The 24,193-nt window shown below is 40.3% G+C and overlaps 1 protein-coding gene across 1 annotated transcript in view; it reads left to right on the top strand.

Annotated features, from left to right (window-relative positions):
- XYLT1 (xylosyltransferase I) overlaps nucleotides 1-24,193 on the top strand; it is a 153,638-nt gene that overhangs the window by 2,099 nt on the left and 127,346 nt on the right. Inside the window, exon 2 of the mRNA XM_014936205.1 lies at nucleotides 2,902-2,940. Within this exon, the coding sequence (XP_014791691.1) occupies nucleotides 2,902-2,940 (39 nt within the window). The remainder of the gene's footprint in view (nucleotides 1-2,901; nucleotides 2,941-24,193) is intronic.

Genomic DNA, 24,193 nt, shown 5'->3' with positions numbered 1-24,193 from the left:
GATAACTTCACTCTCTGGCTCAGACCTTTCATTAGCCGCTAATGATCAATAAGAGCAGGCAGGTTGGACAAAATGGAGAGATTGTAACTTTTTTTTTTTTTTTTTTTAAAAGTGCATACCGAAATAGCAATACTGGTCCAGTGTTTTAAGCTTTTAAAAGCAGCAGGTCATTACCCTTCACAGTTGCTCAAGTTTGAGAACATCTTTATTTATAAATATTTACCTGAAGGACAAAGAAATGAGAAACCGGGCAAGTTTTTCCAAATCTGCTCTACTGACATTTACCCCAGTGCAAACCTCTCCAAACCCATGGGGAGGGATACAAAGGGGGCAGCAGGGAAGAGGAGCAGATCCACCTTCACGTACTCCCTGCCAGAGGAGAGACAAACACAACCCACCGCTTGGAGAAGCAGCAAATGGAAAAGGAGGTATTTTTATTTTTTTTTTTTTTTTTTTTTTTAAAAAGTGCATACCCTCATCCCTCGCAGGTGGGTTATTCCTGTGCACATGGCCATATATAACTGTGCGTCAGGCTACACACAGGAGCTGGAGAAGAGCAGTGGGATTTACCCATATGTGACATATTTATTTGGCACTAGTGATCTGTGTATAATTTTAAGGACATGCCCCTTCCTGCAGTAAGAGTGAAGTCTTTCTTTTAAGTTGCTGACATTGATCTTGAATTTTAAGACTCTTTTTTGAAGTTGAAAACTGAATTTGGCTATGTTTATGTCCTGCCTCTTCTACCCTCCTGAGCCTCTTCATTCAAAACCTGGTTTTTATTTACAGTTTTCTTTCATCAAGAAAGCTTTTGAAATTAAGAATTTCCAAAGAAAATCTGTTTTGTTAAGCAAGCATTGGACTTCATTTGGCTGGTGTTTAAATAGTCTGAAGCCTTATCAGAGGAATCCCCTGATCTTTCCAGGATGTTTTATACATACAGTAGCTGCTTCCTGTTATAGAAATAATGTCATTTGGAAGTGAACAGTACATGCTGAAAAAGCTTTTGTCTGCAATCAAATTGGCAGCAGCTGAGAAAATCCAGATGATCTCCCAAAGGGGAGTCTGTGCAGCTGGGCCATTCTTTGTTACAGTAGTATTTTGCTCTTTCTATTTAAACACATTGTATACTCTATCTGCCACACACACCTGCCACTATTGTGATCTTCCTGCTATGATATAAATGTGAGTGGGACAATGTAGGACAGCGTTGTGACCAAACTAGCATCACTTAGAGTCCAGCTGCAAAATGGATGAGTTTATCCCGGCTAAATCTGTAAGAGAAGAGCTGTGAGTGCTGACATCATTTATCTTTAGAAATGTAAAGCTATCCAAGGACAAGATTCCTCTCCTCTCGCACCTTCAAATGATTATTTTTTTCCTCTAGCTTAGCTGATGACATGATATTTGGATTTCATTGAGATTTCTCAGTTTCCTTCCAGTCTTGATATCATTTGGCCAGTTCTCAGGTAGTATCTACTACATGTGTATAGTAATGGTACTCTGGTGCTAGACCATATTGATGAAAGATTGTGTTTAAGTTAACAGTGTGACAGAGGTGATCATGGACTTTTTCATGGGCACAGCGTGCTGCCTGACCTGTGACTTACAGAGTGGAGGAGAGATGTATCGAGGGTTTCAAGGCCAATTTCCTTCTTGTCTTTTTCCTGGGCTGATAGCTTATTTCTTTATTGGTGTATTTACAGTGAATATTAAACCAAAAGCTGCTTTACAGGTATAATTAAAAGTAAAATTAATATATATAGTTTCTTGGAGGAAAGCCAGATATTATTTTTTCCATTCTGTTCTGTGGTTTAGCCAAAGTGAGTCACAACGACCTGAGTATTTGGAGATATCAAAACTCAAAATTAGTCTCAAGAGCCCAATAATCTGACAGACAAGAATTTACTCTACTAAACTGAAGCTGTCTAATTTTCAACAGATGTGATGGATTAAAGAGAAAGCATCATTGACCTGGTTCCACTCTGTTAGGCTTTCCAATTAAACAGGTTCTTGTAGGAAGCAAGACCTTGCAGACTAATACCTGGACCAGCAGGACTGAGGTTTTAAATGCCCCTTATACTTTAAAAGATATTCCCTTAAAGATTTTGCTTGAGTGCTAATCCCAGAACGCTAATGATGAAGTCTCCTGTAGGGATGTTATCTCTTTATTAGCTGGCTAAATAGACAATTTTTGTGCTTTTGTGTTTAGAAGCTCTTTAATAAGGTTTGAATCCTCTGGCCAAGCCAAGTTAAGAGTTCAGATTTTGACACCAAGGAATATGCCAGACTGAAGAAAATGCATGGTGTGCTTGCACGTGTAGTGTGCAGAGCTGGAGAGAGACGTTCATCAGGATGAAACTTTAATGGAAAACAAAGCAACTATGGTGTAACTGCAGCTGTTGGGAGGAAGACTTTTGCCAAGGATGTGGCCAACCCTATCACCATCAAGTCTTGGTCAACTTTCTGAAATTACAGGAGCACCAAAATTAGCAATTGTAATCTAAGAAAGAAATGTAAAAAATTATTAAATCAAAGATGCAAGGGCCTGCATGTGGCCTTGAGTTATTCTGTAGCTAATCTGTTTCTGATATACTCCAGTTACTGCTACTTCTTTCACTTATCCAAGTATTGTAGAGTTGTAGAGATCCTGTAATTCCTTTGCTATGGTAGGATGTCTGAAAAAGGGGATCTCTTAAAAAAAAAAAAAAAACAACCACAAAGCAACAAACAACACAAGAAAATCCAACATACTAAAATAAAATCCTCTGTCATCCTTTCATCCTTGTTTGAGCAGGTGTGTTTGTTTCTAAGATCACTACTTTGCACCAATAATGGCTCAAAACACCTTCTTTTCTGCTATTCCAGAGTAATGGCTGTTTCTGTCTGCTCTTTTTGTAGATTGAACCTCCTAGTCCCTACACCAACTTGGAGACTCAGGTTAGTACCACCTGTCCTCCCACTTTTCTTATAAGAGATTCTCTGAAAGACAGGGCTTATCTGCTGCTGCCCACCATATTTATGATATTTAACTGGTGGCCCTGGAGAAGGTGTAGCTGTAACAGCAGTGGCTCCCAACATGACTGATTAGACAAGAAGAGAACTAGACTCTTTGCAGGCAACAGTAGGTGCAGATGGTGAGGCAGGGATATGGCGTACAGTTGGACAACAGCAGAAGTGACTTGTATTGCTTAGAAGGGAGGGATACAGCCCTCAAGGCAGTGCAAGCATCCATTCATGGGATTCTCATTTCTTTTTGTATACTTGGCTTCCTAGCTTTTGCTGTGATCCCTGCTGCTAGTGTGTTACTCTACTGTTGCACTGCTGATTTCCTCTTTAGACATTACAATGAATGGTGGTGAATCCGTGGAGATGCCTGGCACCAGAAGGTCAAAGTGACAGAAAGGATTTTACAAAGTCACGGGTGCTTTGATTTGTGTTTTCTAACAAGACGGCATCATTGATTTCCGTTCTCGCTGATCTTTGGGAGACAGCAAAGGCAATGGTACTTGCATACTGAAGATGAGTGTTTATTCAGAACACACATTTCCAATGTCCCTTAGTGATTGCATAAGTATTTCTTTGTCTTCTGCTGGCCTTTCTCAAGGGAAGGCTTTTGACTGTTTTGTTATTTGTTTCAACAAGCCTACTACATCTTTTTTATGGACCTCACTTTGGAGCCAAGCCTTTGTGAGTCAAAACTGTCAAGGAAGGATCACACAAAGATTGTTGTACACAGTGGCATTATAAAGTGGTATCAAAACACAGAGTACATAATAAAGTACTAATCTGTGTATGATGTAGAACTAGAAATACACAGTAACAATGAAAACCTACTTTATTACTGACTTGAAATACTGTAAAAACATTGGTTTGTGTCAGTGAAGGTACTAGGGGAGAGCACACATGAGTGTGAGCAAAAGAATTTCATGCTTAGAGGAGGAGGAAGTGAAAGGGAGATCATGAGCTTCAGCTGGCAGCTGTACCAGCTGCAGCAAATTACTAGCTGATAAGATGCCTTCAGCCCCAGTCTCTCTTCACCCCAGGCCACTCCCTGTCCTGCTTTGCCAGTCTGCACCTTCCCTGACCTGCACATCACTCCATCTGCCAGCGTGTTACCTCCTTGCTAAGACTGTCAGCATGAGTGCCAGGTGATGCCAAATATTGCTGTACTTTTAAGGGATCTTAATATTTTTGGGGTTAGGGAGAGCATAAATGCATTTTTTAATGAATAAGTAAGGTAGAAATTAAGGGTATGCTTTTATATGTTGGTATTTCTTGTAGTGTTACTGAAAGCTATACCCACTTCTGAATCCATTTTGCATAGAAAGTTGTTTACTTCTGACCTTGAAATAGGTGAGGAAAGCCAAAACCTTACGGGCAATGCACATCCCAAAGTGTTCTAGACTGCTGAGGGCTGCTCAAATGTGGGAGGTGAGACCAGGCAGGTATCCTGGGGTGGAGAAAGAAGGGACTGTCTCTCTCTGATAAGCGGAACTAAATCTGGGTATCACAGCTGAAGGTCAAAGCATTTACTTTGGTTTCCAGGGATATATTTCTGTTTAGGTGAAGTGATCAAAAGGATTCGGATTAGCAGTGGAAGTTGTTGGTTTATATCCAGACTAAGTAGCTGGCAATTTTAAGACTGAGCCACAATCTTAGCTGCAAGTGTCTATCTTCTTTGCTTTATAAAAGCACTGTGAGAGGAATAACATCAGCAGCTTTAACATTTTGCCAACTTGGATAGGATGTTAACTAATATGGTTAGTAAAGAATCCCCACGTTTGCAGAAGTTGCATGCTTTTTTTCTCTTTCTTTGGGGACAGATGGGAGCAGAGGGTAGCACTGCATTCATTTGAGATGTGTTGAGTAGACTGGTGAGCGGCTTCTCTGCTTTGGTGGTTTCCTACATGATGTTGGAATGAATCAGCTCATTTGAGAGTTTCTCTCCCCTGCCCTCTGCTTTCCTGTCTCAGCTCTGGTTTGGTTGGTATTTTGAATGCTGACATTTCAAGCCCATGATGTGTGTTGAAAGGGGACCGTATTCTGCAGACCTTCTCATGAATTTTTGTTATAATTTCCCCTGCTTTACCTAGTCTCCTAATCAGCTGTACAACCGTTGAAAATTTCACAGGTATGGCTGCAAGTGATCTTCTAAAGAGAGAAGGGATAATCTTAAGCTTCAGCAGATCTCTTTGAATTGCCCTAGAAAGGTGTATGTTGGGTTGTGTGTAAGTGAACAGATGCAAAGCATTTACTTGAGAGCTAAGGAAGTGGTTTTGGCTGATATTTTTCCAATGAAAGTTTCTGCAGACAATAATTTTTGTACAATTTCCTCACATTCTTCTCTCTTTTAGAGACATATCAAAATACTTAGTTCAAATTGGACCTGCCAAATCACACTACTTGTGTTAATCAAATAGCAGGACATGGGAGATTGGAGTGATTTGTTTATACCTACCTGTGCTGGGACAGTGCATCAAAAGATGATGCAGTCAGGCAGTTCCTGTTCTCTCTTTTTTTTTTTTTTTTTTGTTTTTTGTGTTTTTTTTTTTTTTTTTTTTTTTGTCCCACCTACCTAGGTTGTGGGTAATGAAAATAGTATAGGTTACTACATTTCAGTGCTTTCAGTTGATCAGATCCATCTGTCCTATTTGCCTGAATAGCTGTCTTGGTAATGTGTGTAGCTGGTTTTGTCATAGAGAACTCCTATCCCTTATATAAACTATACCTTCTCTCTAATAGAGTATCATTTTTGCTTATATAATGCATGCAGTCATCTCTTTTTTTTTTTTTTTTTTTTTGGTAAGTTGGATTATGTAGCTCACAAACAACTATTCTTTAGCTTTTTTCATTGTTAAATGGTCTGTAACAAGTATGAATCATGTAATATATAAATTTGGTGCAGCAGATTAACAACTCTTTAATCAGCTGTAGTTGAGAGAGTAGGATGTGGCAAATTTCTTTTCACTATGTTTCAAAACGATACTCATCTAGGGTGAAACCCAGAAACTTGGTCTTTACTGTATTGGAAAAAATATTTTGAAAACAAACCTCCCATTTCCTATCTCTAAATCTCACTGTGCATTAATGCCAAAAACAGATACCCCTGAGCATCCTTGAGGTGTTTGATAAGGTCACGTTGTCAGGATTCTTTTGGAAGGTTCAGGCATGTTCGTCTGCACTATCATGCAAAGAGAAGCTGAGTGTAATGTGGAGAGAATGAAGAAAATGAAGAGAGAATGAAAGCTGTTTTCAGCAGCTGAGATGGTTGTATATTATATCTGAAACAGCTGTGACCCTGTTTGTGACTACTTTTCTCATGATTTCAGAAGTTATCTCCATCAATGAGATTGTGGCTGTTCGCATTTCGCACTTCCCATCCTTCGTTTCACAGAAATACCAGGAGCCAAATGTAATGGCTTCTGCAGTAGTTAGCCCAGAGATAAATTTTGGCACAGTTTTTTGTCCCCTCAGAGCAATGGAGTTTGTTATCATCTTTGGGTTAGAGAGATCATTATCGCTCTCCTTCCAAAGCTGTAGCTTTGTGACTGTTAAAGTTGTGTGATCGGCTGCTAGGGAGCCCTCTGAAGCTTACTGATATGGGACTGTGGAGTGTTGCAGCTGCCAGAGGGAATGGGGCTCTGTGTAGCAGGTGATGGGGACTGAGTAATTGGTGCAGCAATTGCAGTCCTTTCTTCTGCCTTCACCTGTGGGAGGTAAACTTTGTCATGTGTTTTCCTTTTGCCAGTGCTATCCCCAGCATGGGTGCACTGCAGGGCTTGCCCCGAGAGCTATGGGCTGAGGGATGCTGGGCTCAGCCTGCACCAGGCAGATGTACACCCTTGTGTCTGTGTGGTAAGCGGCTGGTTTTCCACTGCTTGGAGGTCAGCAGCATTTCTTTTAAGCTTATGGAAATAATAAAAAAAAAATTACAGTTCTTCGTCCTAGAATATAGAATACTAATTTTTCCTTTGTTGTTAGAAGTCAAAATATGAACTGATTTTTGCTCTGCAGTTTCCAGAAAATGCTATCGCTGGTGTAGCTTCTTGTGTGAGAGTAGCTGGTGGCTTGCAGCCTCCTTTTAATTGATAGGTGCAGTCCTCAGGTGTTACTGAAGTGTGAAACTTGGAGATTGCTGAAACAACACGCACACTCAAAATCCAAACATGAGAGCTGTGTGTAACGCGTATGCCACACCAGGAGGATTTCAGCTGGAAAGTTACCTTAGCCAAGGGGGTATGCCAGTCCAGAGAGGATTATGTTGGCAAAGAGCCAGTGTGAAAGATGCTTTGAAGGCCTCTTTCCATGGAACACAAGTGTTCTCCCACGCTGGTGAAGTAAATATTGATGCTTGAATAGGGACAGCAGTGTGCTTGTCATAATACAGCAAAACCAGACTGCTTTTTCATACCCTTGTGTAATTAGGGTGTACTCTGCCTGCAGTGTAGTGGCTTGGTACCTCTTACCCGTGTCAGCCTCTTGTCTCTGAGAACAGCTCAGATGCCAGGCGCTCCCAGACAAAATTTGTATTTTAACAGTTGTGCCTCAAAAGAGGAGAAGACCAAGGGAGAAGAGTGCTTGTTATTGTCCTCCCTACCATTTAATTTAATTCTTTTTAAGAGCTAGCTCTCTTTAGAATGAAAATGTCCTACCCTGGAGAGCATCGTGTAAGGAACAAAAATTGTCATATTAAAAGGTATTTATTATCCTGTAATTCCTTTCTCTGAAATTGATTTCTGGCTTAATTCAATAAAATAGTCAGAACTGAAGGTTCGTGGTGTGCCACTCTGTTGTGGGTGTTGCACTTCACAATTAAGTGGCTGCTTTGAACAGCAAAAACGTATTCTTGGTGCGTTTCTTGCAAGCACCTGGCAAGATGCCTTTGTTGTTGGGTATGAGTCAAATAACTTCATTGCCTATAGGACTCTAAATAATTGTGTGCTCAGTTGTTTGACCTCTAATTATTTCTTCTATTCAACCCAGAAATTTAAAACTGTAACCCTCAGCTGTGGGTGCCAAGAAGGACTCAGGTGTGTGAGCTGCCCTTGTAGCCTGCAGGCAGGAGAAAGGCCGTCTGCAGGCACGCTGCTGCTGGGAAAGCTCATGCACCTTTTGACTGGTTCTTGCCTGGGAATGATGGGTGCTGTCAGCCCTGCTTAGATCCTGAGCACAGGTATGGCAGCAGCAGCAGCAGTTGTTCAAGTGGCCTCATCATGCATGTTAAAACAGAGACAATTGCCTCTGCACATAAGTGAGCATTCTGCCCTCTGTGCATGGGTCAGCATGGTCAGCATCTGCTTCACCGGGGGCTGCATACATGCTGAGTGCCATGTAATCAGCATTTCCCAGTAAGCCTAGATAAGAATTGCAACTTAAAGGTACTATATCCACTACTAAAAACAAAAATAAAAGCACTCCCTGCATTATTTGTTAGTGTATCATATGGAAAAAGAATCATTAAATAATTGGGGAAACTACTTTTTAAAAGAATATGACTAAAAATAATACCCTGTCTCTAGTTTTGGGTGTGTTTAGGATTATTTTCTGAATTTTATAGTTACCTCACAAGTTAGAAACTAGGGCATTTTTCCAGTTTTAGTCAATTATTCATGAAAAAAACATAATTCGAGGAATCTTGGAGCCTGTAGAAAGAGAGCGTCTTGCAGTTTTTTGTGGCAAGGCGATTGTGATTGGTAACACCATAAACTTGGAGTCTTTCATAAAGTCTTGTTGTGAAGATAAAGTAAACTTCCAAGGTACTTGCTTTTTAAAATGTAGATAAAGATTTTTCTTCTAACTCATTGGTTTGGAGGGTGAGGAGGGGCGTGTGCCATTTCATATGGTGCTGAAGTGAGTAAAGAGCTGAAATGCCTATGGGTATATGGCCACTGGGGAAAATTCTGCAATTTTTTTGTGGTGACTGTGCTCACTTTGACAGCAGAATGCAAAATCCTCAATTAAAGTGAAGCGGAAACAGCATGTTTTCCTTCCCGCTGAGAAACATGAAAATACAAGTAGAATTCATGGGCTTACCTCTGAGATCTTCGTAATGCAGTACCATAGAAACATCCAATGCAATCAAATTGCTGAGCTCTTATTGTCTAATCATCAGATACACTGATTTTGGCAAAGATAAGCCCAGAAACACAACGTTTAGAAAGGTTTCCATTGTTAAATCACACAAAAAAGAGAATTTAGATCTTTTAGGAGAATGCATCTTTGAAATGTATTTGCTGAGTGGGTCCTTTTTGGATACAGGTGGGAAATACTCTGCAGCATTAACTGGGTATTATTAGCATTGAAGATACCTAGGTACAGTCTCATGCAGCATTTTGGGAAGTTTTAACTTTTGCTACACACGTTGATTGTATGCAATTTGGCCATGTACAGAGACAGAGAAAGGAAGAGCATACAGCTTGGAATTCTCATCTCAAGCCCTTGCTTTCTGTGTTATTTCTATGTACAAACTGTGAGAAGTTTGGCATTGAAGGGCAGTGGAGTCCTTTACAACAGTCTGTTGCATGAAGAGGGTACATGCCTCAGGTTACTTGGATTCCTTCCTACCAATCCTGTGAAGCTTGAATTTGATTTTGAAAACAAACCAAAACAGAAACCCCCTAATATAAAGCTTTCTAAGTTATGTAGGGGAAAGAGTAAAAACACCTAGCTGCCAGTTTACAGTGGCTTGGGTGCTGTGTAATAATGTAATTCTTTTCTTTTGTTTGTTGGAGGATGTTTGATACACCACCTCAGCTTTCAACACCTCCTCAGCTAACATTTGAGAGCATGCTTAATTACAAGCACCCACTTAAGTGCAGGGAGACTTTGCCTTAAATTCCCGCTGCATATCACATCTTCATTTCTTACCTAAACCCAAATTTCCATTGTAGTAGTTTAAAATATATTTGGAGTCCTTTAACATACAGTGAACTGCATCCTCTGGTGAGTAATTCCCTGTGCCTCTCCTGACTGAAGTGGAGCAGCGTCAGTTTATCCTGGCTGAGGAGGTGACTTACTGTATTAGTGTGAGCAGTGAATAAAATGCAGGTCAAGTTGCCAGCGTGACTGGTGTGTGGTTGTGGAAGGCTCAGCAGCAGCTACGTGCAGGTGGTTGGTGTCTGGTGTTACTGCTTTTGCGGTGTTCTATGTGCAGCATCTCTTGGGAGATATCTGGGATGCATTTTGCTTTGGGGTTGGATTGAAATGATACAGAATTGTGGGGGCTGTTTTTGTTTTATTCATTTTCTGTAACAGCTACAGGTAAATGCAACTGAAAAGGGTTTTGTGATGCTGGGTTGTTGTTGGTTTTTTCATTCCCCTTGCCCCTGCAATTTTCTTTTCCTCTGGTTATGCTGGGATGCTCAATGGCATAAATAGTTTTTTCATAACAAAGTGGTTTAAAGTGATAAATTCCATTTTTTGGGCAGTGAAGCATAGCACAGAAAACAAAAACACACAAATAATCTCTTAAAAACAATTAGATAATAATTAGATAAATATTGACTTACAGAGCTGTGTTTTGCATGCAGCATTTTCCAGTACTGGTTACAATAATTTTGTAGCCGGGGCAACTTGGAAGTGGCTACATCCGCTTTCATGTAACACCCTGAGAACTTTGTCTGGTTTTGTAACTACGTAGTCCTTCAAGTACTGGAGACCACAGTACAAGCAGAACCTACTTCTAAAACTGTTGTTCTTTATTTACAGAAGTAAGATGAATTATACGGAAGGTTCTTTTGTTTATGTGCAGACTTGTTGATGCAGCTTTGCAGTCCCTGTAGTTTTGCCTCATTGTGAGAGTTCACTGCTATCGCTAGAAGAGGAATTAATTGGGCCATAGGCTTGCAATAAAAGCGTATTAGTAGCTGGTAAATCCAACGGAGACATGGAGGTACATCTGTATTAATACTCCTGTGTTTTGTGCTCTGATTGGGAAGGTGACTGCAACCGGATAGATTGCAGTGCTGAAGCCAAAGGGAGATTTAAAAGAAAAAGATGCAAATGTTTTATCGTCTTGAATTGGAACATTGCTTATTGCCACAGTTGATAATGATGCTGAGACAGTGGGCTAGCGAGTGACAATTGGTTGGTTCTTGCTCCCAAGGGTCTTAGCTGGACATCTGCAGGAGTTATGGAATTTGTCTGAAAACACTTTTCCATGGGAAATCAGGAAATAAGCGAATAATCTTCAATTACTTGAAATCTTGCCTATAGTTTCTCTTCAGGAAAAAGAAACCAAAATTTTTACTTGCTGGTCTGGACCCTTGTTAATACTGGTGGGAACTGTGTGGTTCAATGTTGTTTCCATGACTGAAAATCTTGCAGTGGCCCAGGCCAAATTGGGGTGTTTTGGCTGTGGAAACGGCAGGTCGTATGTGCACCAGCTGCTCTTCTTCCCCTTCAGCACTTCTTTGTGGCATCCCAGCCATGACAACGGGGGTGGCCCTGCCCATGAAGCATGGCACCCAGTCACATAGGCAGCCCTACACTCCTCTGTCAGGTATGTTTCAACTGCATCTCGCCACAGCAAGCTCTGTGTTAGATATCCTTATCTGAAGAGTATGAGCATTTGGAGTCTGCATCCAGTAATCAGCAGAGCATCTGAATTTGAGGCTTTCCTTTCATAGCTAAAGCCAGACCCTGTGTTACTGCCTAAGCTGTGTGTATTGTGTGCGTGTAGAGAGCTGACAGCCTCAGAACAGGATTAGTGAAATCTGTCATGCAGTGAAAATACTGAGACTGTGAGATTTCTGAATCTTGCACCACCACAGCCCTTGGGCAGAGCCGTAATGTGCCCTTTCTGGCTGTTTGGCATTCCCAGCCTGTCACCCCAAAGCATTGCCTATGTCCCTTCTCAGAGAAAAACAGAACCAAAGACAACACCCTGCCAAGGCTTGCTTTTGCTGTGAAAGGTGCTCCCATGGGGAGCACTTGCCCAAGAGGTGGGAGCCCCAGAGGGAACCTCTCCTTATGCTGGGTGGGCACAACCCCTCTGTGGCAGCATTCTGGGGTGCTCTGGCCACCCCAGCAGTGCGGTGGGACTTTGGAGAGTGCAAGCTGTGCTGTCTCTCGCGGGAAGTGTCAGTTCCCTGCTCCTTGTTGCAGGACTTTTTCTCTATTTTATATGTGCTGCTAAACTGGAGAAAAAAATGTGCAGTTTCCAGATTCAAATGAAGTTGCAAATAGTGTTTGGGTAGCCTGTGGTGCTGGCTTCTTTTAGGAAGCAAGTGCCAGGAGCTGACATTCGTAATGGGTTAATAATTTGTATGCATTACAGCAAAGCCAAGCTTGAAGAGGAACTTCCAAGAAGGGTCGTGCTACAGTCAGGTTTGATAAGGTCCTGGCTCTGCTTGGAGATTCAGCTTTAAAACAACTGTAGCCCTGAAATAGTTTTCTTCTTGCTGTTTATGTTTAATATCATTTATTATACATATTATTGCATGATTTCACAGGAATCAGAATTTTTGTTATTTTTTTGTTCCTGTTTTTTTGGCATTTAATTGTACTTTATCCCAGGTAGCAAATGTTACCTAATGTTTGTAATTGCTTGTAATATGTCTGTCTTCTAATGTTTTAGTTTACATAAAGCAAACAAAATATTTTTAATAAACACTGATAATAAAATCATGATATTAGAAGACCAAGCACTTAGTGCTGGTAAAATGACACTAAGTTCATTATTTGCAAATTATCTAGATGCTAATTTGGTTGTGGCCTTCAGCAGCATTTTGTTTCGTAGGAGGCAGGAAACATGCAACATTTGATCGCTACTTCTAGAGCACCTGTCTGGCAAGTCAGCTTTGAACTTTTGTTGGCACTTTTATCATGATGCTTGGTAGCTGGACGAAGTGTCTTACAAAGGTCAAAAAGTTAGCCCTGATGAATAGTTTTTTCAAAAAAAAAAAAAGGCAAAAAGGCAAAAACCAATTTAAATAACAAATCAATGAAGCTTTATCAGTAAGTGCCAAATCAGGCTTATGGTAACCTTTCTCAAGGCCTGTGTGTATGAGTGGACTATGTATTCGACTAAGTGGATAGCCCCAGTCTCCATGGAAAGCAAAGGTTTCTGGTGTGTTGATGTTTTTGTGATGCCAGAAGGTGGAATTTCAGGTTCTGTCCGTTGCCTGTAGGTCACTTAAAGTGACAACAGAACACTGAGTAACTTCTGTGGAGTTAGTGAAGCCTGTGTGGTTCCTGTGAATCCAGGGGTGTGCAGACCTCCTTCATGTTACAGACATTTATAGATTGTGTCTGGATATGTACTATATATAAAAATATTTTTAATATAAATGTATCACTGTGTTGTCTTATGCTACCATCGATGTTTTTGGTAAATTCTTGTTCCAGCTTAGAAGCAACAGTCTTTCCACACACATCATACACCACAATGCACACACCAGTTTGGAAGCTGTTCCTTTGCCATGCAGTGAAAGAAGTTAGTAAAGACCTGTTTTGTTTTATTTTTACACAGAGTGCCAGTATCATGAATGATCCATGGGTCTGTGCCACTTTTGACTGTTACCTGAAAATTCACTCTGAAGGCCATGCTGTTAAAATATGAGAGCGTTACTTCAAATTACACTTACTCCAGAGTGAATTGAGAGGCTTTGGCATAGGGCCTAGTTTACACTAAGCCTGCCAGCAGAGGAAGTTAATCAGGAACTGTTGGTCCAAGGTGAATTCTTGCTCTGTTTTAGCTTGAATGACTTTCCATGGTAGACCGTCCTCCATCTTGAGCTAATCTGTTCAACTCTAGGATTAGGTTGTGTATTTTTAAAAGCATGATTTTCCCAAAGACGGTCCTGAAACAGCAAGCTGAGCCTCTCTGCTCCCTCATTCCCAGTTGTGTTGCTTGGTCCAACCACAAACTCTAACACTAAATATTGGGATTGTTTGGAAAATATCATCCATTTGCTGTGCTGAAGTTGTTCTGCGTGAGGGAGCACGAGTCTGAGGCTCCCCAGTGACACTGCAAAGAGGCAGTAAAGGACATGGGGTTTTCCAGCTGGCAGTTTTTGTTTTTTATTGGGACCATCAAACCTTGCCTATCCACCCAAGATCTTGGCCTGTCATGAAAATATAGCATTGGCAGGCTGTGGAAGGTCATCCTGGGAAGTTCAAGCAGTAGAGGGTCGACAGGGCTTGCCACTTGGCCGAGATGGAGGTCTGATGTCTGGCAGAGATGTTCTTTTCCCAGAACAATTTTTCTTATTTCTTTAAGTGTCTGTGTCCCTCTTCAGTCCTTCCTGCCCTCCCTTGTCTCCTGATATAACTGTTGTGGCTCTGACAACACATGCTTTTCTCTTAGGTTTCATGTTCTTAATTATGTTTTAACTTTTAGTTTGATGTTTTCCATTATCAGAATGTTTTTCAAACTGAAATTTCTCTTGCTTAATGTCTGTCTTCCCTCTGTGACTGTCTGTTTTCTTCCCTATATGTAAATGTGCTGGCTGGAGTAGAACACTTTCTTGATGTCCTTATTTCCATTATTGTCTGTCTCTGTGACATTGTATGTATCTGAATAACTAAGGATTTTAACATCTGAAGCAATACAGTGGGAGCTAAATTCTGTCAGTGCTATTTGCTTGGAAAATGCAGTATTTTTCTATTCAGATTCAAAAATCACAAGATTAGGCTGAAATGAGACTTGTAGCTTTTCTTTCCAGTTATGAAACTGTTGTTTTTACTGGATATTTTGAAATCTTGAATAACTGTATGTTTCCACAAGGGAGAATAATTTAGAGAGCTGGGTAATAGCCCTTACTCAGTAAAACACAGGAAGCCTTGCAAGTTAGGCAGTTGCATCAATGTGAGCGCTCACATGCTTTGAATTGAAAATGTTTAAGTGTTTCCTTGAGTCTGGCCCTTGATGCAAAAGCATTTGCTTATAATTTCAGTGAATTTGCTTTTGGTGTCTTAATAGGCTTTTAAATTATTTATTGGCAGTAATGCTGAAAGAGAGTGAATTTCAAAGATACATGCACTTTTAAGTCAACACATGTGAACAACTGCATTTAAAATGCCTGCTTCAGCATTCAGTAGGGAAGCAAGATCCATTAGGCCACTCACAATCATAGGAGCGCAACTACTGTGCAAAGGTGTACAGTGAAATTCCTAAAAATGCTGAAGGGTGTTTGCCAGAGCGCTTAAAGGCATCCAGGTCTTGTTGCCTTTGAATGAGAGACCTGTAGAGCTAAGTAGGAAAACCTTTTCTTAGAAGTTACAAGTTTTAGAGATTTGAAGTGGTTTTTTACTTCAAAACAAAACCAAACCAGATCTTTTGATATTTTTTTTTCATAAAAAGTAAGCACAAGATACTCAAGCCAGGACAGTTATGCATGTGTGTACCAGAGAAGTCCTAGAGGTTCAGGCATTCTCCCTGCTGACCTGCTGCGGAGAAGGAAGCTGTGTGACTAATGGCAGTCACCAGGTAATACAAGTTTCAGAGAGGTCTTTTCTTTACCAACCTTTGGAGCATGGTGGAAATGCCGAGGGAGAGAAGTAGCACGTGTGCTGAGAACTCCTGGTTGTAGGCATCCGTTTACCCTCCAGAAATTCTTTGGGGGAAAAAGGAAAGGGTAGAGCAGGAATTTTATTTCCTCTGTCTCCTAGTTGTCATGTTTTTACCATAAACTTCAACAGTGGAATAGCAAAAATTAAATGTCTGCCCAAAGGACCAGTCTGCCTCAGCCTGAGAAATAACAATAGCACATATTTCACTGGTGGTCAGAGCCCTGGCTCAGAGGCTGGACAGTAGAACAGAAGTGGTAGGTGGTATCTCTGTAAACGCAAGTGCCAGGTAGTGTGACCAACAGCCAGAGGCAAAGTCTTACATTACATGTTTAATTAAAGAGTCTCGGGGAATATGTATCATCTGCACATTATAATGCTCAGCAGGAACTTTGAGTCAAAGCCAAAGGATAATAAGAATTAAACCACGTTTTAACCATGTACATTACAAGGATTTATATTCTTTGCTGGAGCTGAATAATACATTACTGTAGTGCCATAACTGGTGTTATGTATGACCTTATAAAATGTTGTGATCCTTTTAAGTGTTTATTATTAAGTAAAAACTGAAGTATTTTTTCCAGCTATCCCACTTTAATAGTTTTTCCAAGTTTAAAATTGGTTTTGGAACATAGCCTGGAAAGAACAATCACACTAGCATCATTATTTTTAGGGAAATTTGCATAGCTTACTTTTGCAGAGGTATATAAACACATAATGGTACTCCATGTAGAAGGATAGCTGTGAAGTGCTTTGCTTTTCTTTGCCCAAATTTCATTTAAGCATGAGATATCATCACAGTGATTGAGAATAAACTTTTAATTTCAGAGCAAAATATGAAAGCTGCTTCTTCAGTTTAAACTTGTGTTATGTGTTACTGGAGACTAACAAATATAACAGGAAACAACAGCTTAAAATAAAGAATATCTCATGTCTATGTAATAAAGCAGGTGTGCATCTAAGAAAGGAAGGACAAAAAGGAATTATCACAGTCATTTTCAATCATCATTTCCTCAGGTGGAGAAGAAACAGTCACAAAGCACTTGCAGTATCTTCTTCAAGATCACCCCATGAGTCACTATCCAGGTCACTAAGTTTGTTTATTAGGTTTTGGGTTCTCTTCTTGGTACTGTTATTTGACAGCCACTTCTCCTTGCAGCCCTTTGTAAGGGCCATGTCTACTTCTTCAACTGATTGCTGCTGTTGATTTCTAGGTGGTGCATGGTGCTAAAATGACTTTTGAAGTTTGTCTCAGGTAAATGCAGTTAAAGAAATGGAGCTAAATGCAAAGAATGATTCAGCTCTGGCAATGAAGAGAATAAAAGGTGACAGTTCAGAATGACTCTGGGCAAAATAGATGGTGAATGCTCAGTAAAGTCTCAGGTCTCTAGAGTTTAGAGTCTCGTAACCCTCTGCAAGCTTTGAAAATTTCATCACATTCATATGCTAAGCTGAGGTAGGGTTGTGATTTTTCATATGTGTACCTGTCTACCTCTGCAAAATGAACTGACACTTGGACAATAGAGAGCTGTACTGGCAGACAATATAGTTGCCCTGTCCTGGGCTTGTCCCCTGGTGGCAGAAGGCAAAGAAGGGTTCTCAGGAGATGCTCCCTACCTGTCACTGTGGTGCTATTTTCATAACAAAAGCCAACACAATGTTTGTAACACTGTGCCCAGGCTGGTTGTTTCTTGAGCACCTGAGTGTTTCCTCCCAGGTATGACAGTGCTAACTGGGCTTTTTCCACAAGGACCTTTACTATAATTTTACTTTTTTTCTAATTAACTTTGAGCCAGCCTTCCAAACTGTTCCCATGACATGCGTCTACTGCAGGACTGCTGTAATCTGTAAGACTATATGTAGGTAGAAGAAGTGTGTATTGCCCTTTCTTTGGTTTCTCTAATCGTTTTTCCTAGTACATTTTTTGCCCTGTAGCCCAAATTTTCAAATGTTTACAACAAACTCGGAAAGGATTCATCTTAGAAAACTGCCCCTTCGTTCTGTACCTTCCTCTTCATCATCTGGCAACAGCACTGCTCCTTAAACACTTTCCTTTAAGTATTGCTGGCGCTGAGTGCAGTCTCCCTGCTTTTTATTATTATTTATTGTTGTTTATTAAATATCTTAATATATAATGCTAAAAATAGTTTTGCTTCAGAAAGAGTGTGGTGCTCTTTTTCATTTACAGCCTTGGCGTAGCTGTGTTGTACCAATATCAACTTTGTATGAGGTATATCTAGTTACTGGGATCCATGAAAATGCATTTATAGTGATTTTTTTTCCACAAAGCTACATAAATACAAAATTTCTTGGCATTAGTTTCAAAATTTTAAAAGGATCCCCTTGTTACTTAACAAAGCCTTAAGTACTTGGCCAGAGAGCACAGTAACAACCTTCAGGCAGATTTCTAAATGTCAAAACAAGCTTAACGCAAGTAATTTGGTATTTCTGCATCACCCTGCATGTCTTATTCTTTCAGTTTGTTTGTTTTCTTATGGTTCTTGTGCGACTCAGAAGTATATAGGCAAATGCTAGCCAAGAGTAAATATTATTATTTTTATTATCATCACTATAAAGTAAAGCTCTCTGTCTGGATAACTGCACTTATCGTAGGTGGTGCTGTGGTCTGAGCATGAAAAAGAGAGGCGCTGATTGCGCTTCTGTAGCTGATGCCTTATAGTGGACAGACTACCAGATAATCTCAAACAATGCTTGATTCTGCTTACATTTTTGCCCTAACTGGGCAGCTGAAAATTTGTCTTGAACTTCTAGCTATCATAAAATAGTTGTTATTTGTGGCAAGTCTTCAGCCCTCCAGTGTCTGGCTGAAAGGAGTTTGAGCCCCGCCTTACTCTTTAGTAATGACCTGAGGTGTCATTGGGTGCAATTCTGCATTTTCCACAAGGGACTCCTAAATTTTTATGGCAGTGTTTAAATCTGAGCTGAGTTGCTTCTAGTGTTTACATGACATCTTGAAGAACGATGCCTTTGGAGGGGACGTTACTGATTTGAGTAGCTCCTCAGGCCCTCCAGTAACTACTGTTCCACGCTCTGTGCAAAAGATAGTAAGCTGTGCAACAACGGCAGTGAACGCTGTATATCCAGCTTCAGCTAAATAATTTGCTGTGCACTGTTTCTCCGTTTATGATTCAGTTTTAAAGGCCCTTTTAAGTGAAATTGGATACACTACAAAGTGTTGGTTTCATGTGTTTTATTTGCAGTTTAATCAGCGTGATCCAGCTGCCAGTGCAGGGGAAACCAGAGCTCGATTTTTAATTATCCCTGCTTTGCCTGAGTTAGGAATTCCCAATAGTGCTCTCTGAGAAAAGATGCCAAAAACCGCATTGTTCTTTAATTAGCTGTTGTAATTGTTTCAGTCTAATCTCCATGATTAGCAGCAGCATTAAATACAGCAGTAAGAATAGGCCTGCCCTCTTTGTGCTGCCCTAGTAAACACAATATTCTTACTTCTGGTAAGGGACGTAATATAAAATCAATTAGAAGCCAACTAGTGTTGACTGGAAAATGATAAAGAGCAGCTACCATGAAGTGCAGATTGCTTTGTAAAGTTGGTTTGTAACCATACTTCTGGGACAGTGTTATTGCACAATTTTGGGGGAAAACACCAGAATAACTATCTCTGTTGCCGAGAAGCCTTTGAGGATCCTGCAGACTTCATCCTGCATGAAGCCCTAATAATCTTTGCATTCACTAAGGTTAGTGCTTGTCCAGTTTTTAGGAGAGGGTCATTCTTGCCACCATACAAAGCAGGTGCACTGTCAAATATGAACGACTGCAGAATATTCCCCAAAGAGATGAGTTTTAACATGCATTTATCTGAGTTTTATTCTGAGGCTCAAAGATGCTTGGCAGTGGTACATTTATAGTGGGGAATTCTGCTTTGCAAGGAACATTTCTGCATAAACGTGTGTTAGATCTGTTTCAGAATTGATTATGATATTTAGACATGTAAAGATACAGGAAAACTACTCCATGAAGTCGAAGTACAACTCCCATGCCTGCTTTGATGGTGTTGAGGTACCTGCTAAGGTACCAGTTATTAAGTCACTAAATACCATTGTAAATTTGGCTTTAAGTAGCATTGCCTATGGGAAAAGCAGGAATAATACTCTTGGAATATGCAGACTTAAGGTAGGTTATGCTGTTTAAAGTGAGTGTTTGTGAGTGTAAAACAAGCACTTCTAGAGAAAGATAATTGCTGTAGTAATGGCTGTGGTCACAGGCTGTGGAAACGTGGGCTGGTGCTACGTTTTTGTAAAGTAATTGATTAAACTTCTTATGTCTTTTGATGACATCTGTCAGAGCCACTACGCTCGAGTGTCACCAGCAGCATTGGCAGCATAAATTCAGGTTGTGTATGTCAGAGCACAGGTGTGGCACAGACCTGGGAAATGCTTCATCTGGGCACACACCCAGGAAAGCTTAAGGGCTTGAAGAATTTATTTTTGAGTAAGCTATATGAAATAAGGTGATTTTACTGTCATTAGGAGATTAGAAAAATCAGGTTTTGTTGCATAAAAAACAGATTTCCTGAGTCTAAATCCAGTGCTTTGGACAAAACAAAAACAAAAAACCCAATCCAACTAAACTTCCAGGAAAAGCAAGTATAATTACAAGTGAGCTAATGAAGGATTTGATGTGATAATGAAGGATGTGAGCTTACATCTGTATCAAGATTACACTGGTTTACAAATGTAAGAAATTATCGTTTTCTTGAAAATGAAATTGAAAGAAAATGTACAGGTTTTTTGTTCAATGGTTTTAGTTATCTGAAGAGTTTTCCCTAATTTTTATAAGGGGCAGATTAATACCTCAGAGCCAGTGTCTGATGCCTTATTTAAATAGCACTGCAGAGGAGTTGATCCAGGTTTGCAGCAGAAATACAGTTCAGTTCAATCACTATAAAATCAGGCTTGTGTACTCGTCCAATGTGAAATAAACTCAACTAAAATCTAAATGAATTTATTAGATTATTTCATTTGAAGATATATTCTGCGAAACACAAAAACTACCTGTGCACTAGAAGAAATCTTTTGTGATTGTGGAAGTCACTGTTCAAATGCTTAATGTCGTGAAGCAGATATTGCTGAAATCTGAAACTGGCTGTACCAACGCACTGATTAAATAGGTTTGGCTTTATACTACTCTCTTATTCTTTCTTCCTATAGTATACATGTGGAAGGAGAGAAGAAAGATGTCTTTATTTCTCATTGGTTTACCTATAATCTTCCAGTTTATAGATGTGATTAAAAATAGGAGGAAATAACCATATGTAATCCCATTGACCTTAAAAACACGTGTAACCACACTTCGTCTATGAAAAGTAGCACTTAATAGATCCAATATTCTGCCAATTTCGCTATTTGCTTTGCAGTAACAATATTAAAATTGATCAGTTGAAGTAAGTCTGTACCTGGGAAGGACTGAAAACTAAATACTGTATGGTGGTGACACAGTCTTCCTATACCATTTTATCATCCAGGGTTTCTTGTATTTTCTTTTCACAGTGGTGCAAAATCTCACCTATTTAGGAAGATCTGTGTGTGGCTTTTATTGTACTGGCTCATTTTCAATCTGAAGATGATAAGCTCCAACACGTGCAGCCGCTGCTGCTGTACAGAGGCCCATTTCTCCACCAAGGCTCCCATCTATCCAGTTGAACGTCACTGCTAACACAATCCAGCTACCAAGAGACTTTGTTGTGTTTCATGTAGAGCTTAAGACACATGGTAACGAGCCAGAACGCTGCTAGGTCTTATGCAGCATAGGCAGCAAAAGGACAGTGATTTATACTGGAAGGAGATACTAAACAATATAGGCTGGTTAAAGTATTGAAATTGGAAGAGTTGAATCAATATAAAATGGGAAAGGCTGGAGAAATAAGTGTGGTTTCTCTGCAAGAAGCAGTTACTGCTTTCCATCAGTCACAGGAGAAGCCTGAACGAGGCATTAATTAGCTGACCATTTATATTTATGCTGAAGGTGTAACCCTGTGAAGATTTCTTTAAATCAGTGTAAATAAGCTGGCTAGTTTTATTGCTTCCACAGTTAAAACCAGAGGGTTTTGGAATGGATGAATTCTGAGAGGGCAGTAAATGTGTGACCTGCTGCAGCAGCTGGGTTTCTGGTTGCAATTTTTGCCAGTATTTAGGAACCAGTGAGTGACGGGCGTTGTGGAGTCAGGATGTCTTCCTAACAGCTCTGTAATCACAGTAAATGGAACCAACTTGTTTTATTTTACTGCTTCTGACATGGTATGTTCATACTGTTTTGATTTCCCATAAGAGAAAACACAGACTTAGCAGATGATGTGCTAAATATATGAAGTTCTCTGCACAAAAGCTGAAGGGAGCTGTGTTAATTATTATGTTGCCTTTCTCTGCTGCCAGAAATTGCTGATTTTGCTGTAAGTTGAAATGGTTGCAGCGTTTCTGTAACTTCATATTTTGGGAAATGTCTTGAAAACAACAAAAAAGGTTGGGACAGTTCGTAAGCTCAGTACTGCTCAGAGCACTGGTATGAGCTGCAAATGGGCAGAGAATTTGAAGGTACAGAAAATGCAGCAGCATCACATTTTTACGTTAGTTGTTTCACCTTGAGACAAGCCAAAACACTTTCTCTTGGTGGAAACCACTATCATTACTTCTAAAGAGGAAAGATTTTTTTTTTTTAACTATCATGGCTTTGTTTGGCACACTACAGAATTTCTTTCATAAATAAACCCTTGGAGTTTCTGATCGGGTTGAATAGAGAGCAGCAGAGTACCGTTGTGCGGTTAGCTTTTTATAAATACTTAGCATATCAGACATAGATACATTATATGGTTAGCATAAGTGCTCTCGTTGTTACAAATGTACATTGATTCTGTACTTTCATAGTCTGTAGAACAGTGCTAGAAACTGAAGCCAAAGTTGCCCAAAGGAAACAAAATGGGAAAGGTCAGCAGGCAGGCTTGTTGCTGGGGGGAGTGGCCTTTGCTCACATGTGTTTGAGGGAATTGTGCATATTTGGGCAGTGGGAGGCAAATGCTGCCACATGTCCCTTCTGCCAGTAAGTGCTCTCCAGTGTTGTCTGACCCCCACCAAGAGACATCCTGGAAATACCTTAGACAGGTTGGCTGATACTGCTTGGGTATTTTCAATATGTGTATATACAGTTAAGTAAGTCTGATCTCTTGGGCTCACCAGCAGTGCATCTAAACAGCAGGACTGTAAAACCTGCTTTATGTTTGGTGTAAAATCACCTGTGATGTCATTGCACTTGCATGATCCTGTCTTGTGGCCATTAGTAACGAAAATGCCTTTCTGAATGTGAATTAAAATAACTAATTTCCGTGGAAGCACTGATTGCATAAATGCTGCAGAGGTCCTCTTGCTGCTTTCAGCAGCAGCTGATCCGTTCTTGGGCCGAGGGGAGGAGGTACCATCCTCACAGGGGCTCTAGCAGCCTTGGCAGCTGCACAAGGAAATTCTCATTGCCTAATCTTGCATCTAGAAACAAGCGATATGCAGTAATTGGGCGCCTAAACTTTTTGCAACTGTTATTTTAAGATTTTTAGTTAGCAACAAGGAACATGAAACTTTCTGTTCTTTGCTTCTTTGGTTGTGGTGCAATTATGCTGCTGATGTACTCATTATAATTTGTCTCCAGTAATCCTTAGGGACTACAGAGAGCTGGTTCCATTAGACTGTTAAATTCAGGCTGTACCGACTATATCAACCACCAGAATTTCTCTTTAGAGATAAAACTGAATTAGAATCAGAATACCTTTATTTTAAATCTTGCACACACACATCTTGCTGTGGGACTTTCTGTGGAGCTGGTTAAAAAGGTAATACTCTGTTTTCTGTTTAAACAGGCATCACTTTGCTTGTTGTTTAGTTGTGGGCTGCCATGAGTTGAGGGTGTGGAAGAGATGATTTCATCAGCCCCAGAGCCAGGTCCTTTCCCAGCCAGGGTGCACCCCACCCCTTCCAGTACAGAGAGCTCCTGCAGCTCTGAAATGCACAAGAGTCTTCCCAAATAAATATAATTTGGCCTTAAATGGTAGGAATGTCTGTGGGGTTCTTGCTGGCAAAGTGCTCTATAGTGCTTTGTTTCATACAGTACCCTGAGAACTTTTGTGTATGATAGAGAAAAGCCGTCGCCTTCGAGAGAAGCGTGTAATCTATAGTGACCAAGGTCCCCGAGACTCCCAGGTAGTGCCATTGCCATATGAAGGCTACTCAGCAGGGCTGGGAGGATTTTTACTTTCTTTGCTTTCTGTCTTTATTGCTACTCACAAAGCAATTGAATGAAATAAATGGAAATCAATTGACTCCATCCCAGCATTATTCTGGTTTGAACTCAATTCTTCACTGAGCAGTAGAGCTGCTCTGATTTACCAGCTGAAGATCTGCTCTGACAGAGGAGGCTTTGTTTGTTTTGTGGTTTTGTTTTTTTCTGGTTTTAGGTTTTTTTGATGTTTTGTTTTTTGTTTTGGTTTTGGGTTGTTTTGGTTTCTTCTAAACTGCCGAGTGTTGTGTCAATTTCTGACTTGTTGCAGGAGCCATCAAGGGATGTCAAAGGCTTCTATGGGAAGCAGCTAACAAGTTGCTTTTTAGACAGTGAAATTGAGAATTACCCTGAAAGGGTTTGTGGCAAGATTGTTTTCCTGCAG

This window comes from Calidris pugnax, unplaced genomic scaffold (genome assembly GCF_001431845.1).
Source record: "Calidris pugnax isolate Ruff unplaced genomic scaffold, ASM143184v1 scaffold17, whole genome shotgun sequence".
Classification (NCBI taxonomy): domain Eukaryota; kingdom Metazoa; phylum Chordata; class Aves; order Charadriiformes; family Scolopacidae; genus Calidris; species Calidris pugnax.
The sequence above is the reverse complement of the archived record's forward strand: the minus strand, read 5'-3'. Positions and strand labels throughout refer to the sequence as shown.